At 53.5% G+C, this 6,959-nt stretch overlaps 1 protein-coding gene across 1 annotated transcript in view; it reads left to right on the top strand.

Annotated features, from left to right (window-relative positions):
- The window catches only part of LOC108803468 (atrial natriuretic peptide receptor 2-like), a gene marked incomplete at its 3' end in the record, with an annotated part of 20,389 nt that extends 13,640 nt beyond the window's left edge, over positions 1–6,749 (top strand). The window contains exons 3-5 of the mRNA XM_018575309.1: positions 1,178–1,291; positions 1,636–1,771; positions 6,655–6,749. Coding sequence (XP_018430811.1) covers positions 1,178–1,291; positions 1,636–1,771; positions 6,655–6,749 — 345 coding nt within the window. The remainder of the gene's footprint in view (positions 1–1,177; positions 1,292–1,635; positions 1,772–6,654) is intronic.
- Positions 6,750–6,959: the final 210 nt, after the last annotated feature.

The following is a 6,959-nucleotide window of genomic DNA, read 5'->3' on the forward strand; positions in this document are numbered from 1 at the left end:
GGGGCCGTATTGGTCTCAGTCCGCCAGATGGGACATGGGATTCATTATGGACATGATAAGGTCTCACATGCAGCCAGTAGGGCGAGCTCCCACCTCCATTTGTATTTACCCCATACTGTGTATATGTAATGAGTCAGAGCTCCTACCCTCCAGAGCAGTGACTCCTCCCCCTCTAGAGCAACAATCCTTTCCCTCCAGAGCAGTGACTCCTCCCCCTGTAGAGCAGTAATCCTTCCCCTCCAGAGCTGTAATCCCTCCCCTCTGGGACACCTTCTTCACCAGAGCAGTGACTCCGCCCCCTGTAGAGAACCAATCCTTTCCCTCCAGAGCAGTGACTCCTCCCCCTGTAGAGAACCAATCCTTTCCCTCCAGAGCAGTGACCCCCAGCTCTTAATGGCAGTGACCCCCTCCCCCACCAGAGCAGTGACTCCACCCACTCCAGAGCAGTGACTCCCCCTCATAATGGCAGTGACTCCTCCCCCTCCTCTCTGCGTATGCAGGTTGTCTCCATAGTGATATAAACCGTCACTCGAAACTCGAATAAAACCGACTCGTTTCCCCTTTAATAATGTCCGGAACTCCGCTCACAGTTCGATCGGTCAGAAGCTGTTGTCTGTCCTCTGAGCGTATCTCTGACATGTTGCGGGTGCCGGGAGTTTGAGTCCGGGATGTTTTACAGCCGCAGCGAAGAAGAATGTGGCCGCGAGACAAACTTTCCCGTTTCATCGTCCCGATCAATCTCCCGGCCCGTCTGCGGTGTCAGCGGCCATTATTAATCGGGGGAGAGAAGCCGAGTCATCGCTCCTCCCGAACATCTGATGAGGGAACGTACGGCTCTCCGGGGACTTCCCCCAAAATGTCCGACACTCTCACAGGGGATGGTGGGGACTTCCCCCAAAATGTCCGACACTCTCACAGGGGATGGTGGGGCGCTTCCCCCAAAATGTCCGACACTCTCACATGGGATGGTGGGGACTTCCCCCAAAATGTCCGACACTCTCACAGGGGATGGTGGGGACTTCCTCCAAAATGTCCGACACTCTCACAATGTCGAAAATGTATTCTACAGTAAATTAATAATGAGGGCTCCTAGAGTTCTCCGGACCCGGAACATCACAAGAAGCCCCTCCCCACCCTCTAGTCCATCCCACTATGTGACCCTGTGTTCTTCCTGCAGACGGTGCTGGTTATCTCCTACCATGAGCCACAGAATCCCGAATATCGCATCTTCCAGAAGAACCTCATCCAGCGCAGCAAGGAGGAATTCGGGGTGACCCTCAACTATTCTCTGGTAAGCAAATGACCCAACAGTGACCCACCCACAACCCAACAGTGACCCACCCACATCCAACCACAACCCAACAGTGACCCACCCACAACCCAACAGTGACCCACCCACATCCAACCACAACCCAACAGTGACCCACCCACAACCCAACAGTGGCCCACCCACATCCACCCACAACCCAACAGTGACCCGCCCACATCCAACCGCAACCCACCCACATACACCCATAACCCAACTGTTGGTCACTGTGGGGGGTAGGAAAGGGGGGAGGAGTCAGTTGAATGGATTTGCAGTCAGTCTAATAGGTAGGGGGAGGGGAATAATCTGGATTCTCTTTGTCCTCACAGAAGAACCTGATTGCGGGGTGCTTCTATGACGGGGTGCTGCTGTACGCTCACGCCTTGAATGAGACGCTGCAGGAAGGAGGATCACAGAAAGATGGGATTCGGATTGTACAGAAGATTCAGGATCGCACCATGCAGGGTGAGGATCATCCCACCACATGGCACTGAGCCTGGGGATGAGGATGACACAATCTTCAGAACACTCAGGATGAGTACACACCCTGCAGAGCATTGCTCTATACACCCTATTGCTGCTCTACAGAATGATGTCATGCTTTTTAGGGTTTTTAATGTAATAATGTTGTGCAGAGGTCAGAGGTCAGAGGCCCCATAATGAATTAATGGGAAAGGGCCGATAACCAATAAAATATCAAAATGAAATACAGAACAAGAAAAATGTTCAGTGTCTTCTATGGATGGCTCCTCAGGGGCAGAGATCACTGTGTTCTGTCTCTGTAGATGGCTCCTCAGGGGCAGAGATCACTGTGTTCCGTCTCTGTAGATGGCTCCTCAGGGGCAGAGATCACTGTGTTCCGTCTCTGTAGATGGCTCCTCAGGGGCAGAGATCACTGTGTTCCGTCTCTGTAGATGGCTCCTCAGGGGCAGAGATCACTGTGTTCCGTCTCTGTAGATGGCTCCTCAGGGGCAGAGATCACTGTGTTCCGTCTCTGTAGATGGCTCCTCAGGGGCAGAGATCACTGTGTTCCGTCTCTGTAGATGGCTCCTCAGGGGCAGAGATCACTGTGTTCCGTCTCTGTAGATGGCTCCTCAGGGGCAGAGATCACTGTGTTCCGTCTCTGTAGATGGCTCCTCAGGGGCAGAGATCACTGTGTTCCGTCTCTGTAGATGGCTCCTCAGGGGCAGAGATCACTGTGTTCCGTCTCTGTAGATGGCTCCTCAGGGGCAGAGATCACTGTGTTCCGTCTCTGTAGATGGCTCCTCAGGGGCAGAGATCACTGTGTTCCGTCTCTGTAGATGGCTCCTCAGGGGCAGAGATCACTGTGTTCCGTCTCTGTAGATGGCTCCTCAGGGGCAGAGATCACTGTGTTCCGTCTCTGTAGATGGCTCCTCAGGGGCAGAGATCACTGTGTTCCGTCTCTGTAGATGGCTCCTCAGGGGCAGAGATCACTGTGTTCCGTCTCTGTAGATGGCTCCTCAGGGGCAGAGATCACTGTGTTCCGTCTCTGTAGATGGCTCCTCAGGGGCAGAGATCACTGTGTTCCGTCTCTGTAGATGGCTCCTCAGGGGCAGAGATCACTGTGTTCCGTCTCTGTAGATGGCTCCTCAGGGGCAGAGATCACTGTGTTCCGTCTCTGTAGATGGCTCCTCAGGGGCAGAGATCACTGTGTTCCGTCTCTGTAGATGGCTCCTCAGGGGCAGAGATCACTGTGTTCCGTCTCTGTAGATGGCTCCTCAGGGGCAGAGATCACTGTGTTCCGTCTCTGTAGATGGCTCCTCAGGGGCAGAGATCACTGTGTTCCGTCTCTGTAGATGGCTCCTCAGGGGCAGAGATCACTGTGTTCCGTCTCTGTAGATGGCTCCTCAGGGGCAGAGATCACTGTGTTCCGTCTCTGTAGATGGCTCCTCAGGGGCAGAGATCACTGTGTTCCGTCTCTGTAGATGGCTCCTCAGGGGCAGAGATCACTGTGTTCCGTCTCTGTAGATGGCTCCTCAGGGGCAGAGATCACTGTGTTCCGTCTCTGTAGATGGCTCCTCAGGGGCAGAGATCACTGTGTTCCGTCTCTGTAGATGGCTCCTCAGGGGCAGAGATCACTGTGTTCCGTCTCTGTAGATGGCTCCTCAGGGGCAGAGATCACTGTGTTCCGTCTCTGTAGATGGCTCCTCAGGGGCAGAGATCACTGTGTTCCGTCTCTGTAGATGGCTCCTCAGGGGCAGAGATCACTGTGTTCCGTCTCTGTAGATGGCTCCTCAGGGGCAGAGATCACTGTGTTCCGTCTCTGTAGATGGCTCCTCAGGGGCAGAGATCACTGTGTTCTGTCTCTGTAGATGGTTCCTCAGGGGCCGAGATCACTGTGTTTTGTCTCTGTAGATGGCTCCTCAGGGGCAGAGATCACTGTGTTCTGTCTCTGTAGATGGCTCCTCAGGGGCAGAGATCATTGTGTTTTGTCTCTGTAGATGGTTCCTCAGGGGCAGAGATCACTGTGTTCTGTCTCTGTAGATGGCTCCTCAGGGGCAGCGATCACTGTGTTCCGTCTCTGTAGATGGCTCCTCAGGGGCAGAGATCACTGTGTTCTGTCTCTGTAGATGGTTCCTCAGGGGCAGAGATCACTGTGTTCTGTCTCTGTAGATGGCTCCTCAGGGGCAGAGATCATTGTGTTCCGTCTCTGTAGATGGCTCCTCAGGGGCAGAGATCACTGTGTTCTGTCTCTGTAGATGGCTCCTCAGGGGCAGAGATCACTGTGTTCTGTCTCTGTAGATGGCTCCTCAGGGGCAGAGATCACTGTGTTCTGTCTCTGTAGATGGCTCCTCAGGGGCAGAGATCACTGTGTTCTGTCTCTGTAGATGGCTCCTCAGGGGCAGAGATCACTGTGTTCTGTCTCTGTAGATGGCTCCTCAGGGGCAGAGATCACTGTGTTCTGTCTCTGTAGATGGCTCCTCAGGGGCAGAGATCACTGTGTTCTGTCTCTGTAGATGGCTCCTCAGGGGCAGAGATCACTGTGTTCTGTCTCTGTAGATGGCTCCTCAGGGGCAGAGATCACTGTGTTCTGTCTCTGTAGATGGCTCCTCAGGGGCAGAGATCACTGTGTTCTGTCTCTGTAGATGGCTCCTCAGGGGCAGAGATCACTGTGTTCTGTCTCTGTAGATGGCTCCTCAGGGGCAGAGATCACTGTGTTCTGTCTCTGTAGATGGCTCCTCAGGGGCAGAGATCACTGTGTTCTGTCTCTGTAGATGGCTCCTCAGGGGCAGAGATCACTGTGTTCTGTCTCTGTAGATGGCTCCTCAGGGGCAGAGATCACTGTGTTCTGTCTCTGTAGATGGCTCCTCAGGGGCAGAGATCACTGTGTTCTGTCTCTGTAGATGGCTCCTCAGGGGCAGAGATCACTGTGTTCTGTCTCTGTAGATGGCTCCTCAGGGGCAGAGATCACTGTGTTCTGTCTCTGTAGATGGCTCCTCAGGGGCAGAGATCACTGTGTTCTGTCTCTGTAGATGGCTCCTCAGGGGCAGAGATCACTGTGTTCTGTCTCTGTAGATGGCTCCTCAGGGGCAGAGATCACTGTGTTCTGTCTCTGTAGATGGCTCCTCAGGGGCAGAGATCACTGTGTTCTGTCTCTGTAGATGGCTCCTCAGGGGCAGAGATCACTGTGTTCTGTCTCTGTAGATGGCTCCTCAGGGGCAGAGATCACTGTGTTCTGTCTCTGTAGATGGCTCCTCAGGGGCAGAGATCACTGTGTTCTGTCTCTGTAGATGGCTCCTCAGGGGCAGAGATCACTGTGTTCTGTCTCTGTAGATGGCTCCTCAGGGGCAGAGATCACTGTGTTCTGTCTCTGTAGATGGCTCCTCAGGGGCAGAGATCACTGTGTTCTGTCTCTGTAGATGGCTCCTCAGGGGCAGAGATCACTGTGTTCTGTCTCTGTAGATGGCTCCTCAGGGGCAGAGATCACTGTGTTCTGTCTCTGTAGATGGCTCCTCAGGGGCAGAGATCACTGTGTTCTGTCTCTGTAGATGGCTCCTCAGGGGCAGAGATCACTGTGTTCTGTCTCTGTAGATGGCTCCTCAGGGGCAGAGATCACTGTGTTCTGTCTCTGTAGATGGCTCCTCAGGGGCAGAGATCACTGTGTTCTGTCTCTGTAGATGGCTCCTCAGGGGCAGAGATCACTGTGTTCTGTCTCTGTAGATGGCTCCTCAGGGGCAGAGATCACTGTGTTCTGTCTCTGTAGATGGCTCCTCAGGGGCAGAGATCACTGTGTTCTGTCTCTGTAGATGGCTCCTCAGGGGCAGAGATCACTGTGTTCTGTCTCTGTAGATGGCTCCTCAGGGGCAGAGATCACTGTGTTCTGTCTCTGTAGATGGCTCCTCAGGGGCAGAGATCACTGTGTTCTGTCTCTGTAGATGGCTCCTCAGGGGCAGAGATCACTGTGTTCTGTCTCTGTAGATGGCTCCTCAGGGGCAGAGATCACTGTGTTCTGTCTCTGTAGATGGCTCCTCAGGGGCAGAGATCACTGTGTTCTGTCTCTGTAGATGGCTCCTCAGGGGCAGAGATCACTGTGTTCTGTCTCTGTAGATGGCTCCTCAGGGGCAGAGATCACTGTGTTCTGTCTCTGTAGATGGCTCCTCAGGGGCAGAGATCACTGTGTTCCGTCTCTGTAGATGGCTCCTCAGGGGCAGAGATCACTGTGTTCTGTCTCTGTAGATGGTTCCTCAGGGGCAGAGATCACTGTGTTCCGTCTCTGTAGATGGCTCCTCAGGGGCAGAGATCACTGTGTTCTGTCTCTGTAGATGGCTCCTCAGGGGCAGAGATCACTGTGTTCCGTCTCTGTAGATGGCTCCTCAGGGGCAGAAATCACTGTGTTCTGTCTCTGTAGATGGTTCCTCAGGGGCAGAGATCACTGTGTTCCGTCTCTGTAGATGGCTCCTCAGGGGCAGAGATCACTGTGTTCTGTCTCTGTAGATGGTTCCTCAGGGGCAGAGATCACTGTGTTCTGTCTCTGTAGATGGTTCCTCAGGGGGCAGAGATCACTGTGTTCCGTCTCTGTAGATGGTTCCTCAGGGGCAGAGATCACTGTGTTCTGTCTCTGTAGATGGTTCCTCAGGGGCAGAGCTCAGTGTGTTCTGTCTCTGTAGATGGTTCTTCAGGGGCAGAGCTCAGTGCCTTCTATGTAAATGGTTTTCAGGGGCAGAGCTCAGTGTGTTCTGTTGATGGCTCCTCAGGGGCGGAGCTCAGTGTGTTCTGTCACTGTACATTCTTCTGATTCTGTCTGCTCCAGTTTTTATATATTCCCCCCCCCTCCCCCATTGGTCACGCCGAGGATTCTGGGAGATTCTCATGTCTTCTCTTCACAGGTGTCACTGGCACAGTCAGCATGGACAAGACCAACGACCGCAACATCGACTTCAATCTCTGGGCGATGGCTGACCACTCCAGCAGCCATTTCCAGGTCAGTCACTCACTCCTATCACCTGTCTGCATGTCGCCCACATATACCCCAGCACAGCACCACACAGAGCATAGTACGGGGGTGAGGAGTATACAGTATATAGCGGGGTGAGGAGTATACAGTATATAGCGGGGTGATGAGTATACAGTGTATAGTGGGATGATGAGTATACAGTATATAGCGGGGTGAGGAGTATACAGTATATAGCGG

The sequence above is a fragment of the Nanorana parkeri genome, unplaced genomic scaffold, assembly GCF_000935625.1.
Source record: "Nanorana parkeri isolate BGI_ZX_2015 unplaced genomic scaffold, ASM93562v1 scaffold3776, whole genome shotgun sequence".
NCBI classification, from domain to species: domain Eukaryota; kingdom Metazoa; phylum Chordata; class Amphibia; order Anura; family Dicroglossidae; genus Nanorana; species Nanorana parkeri.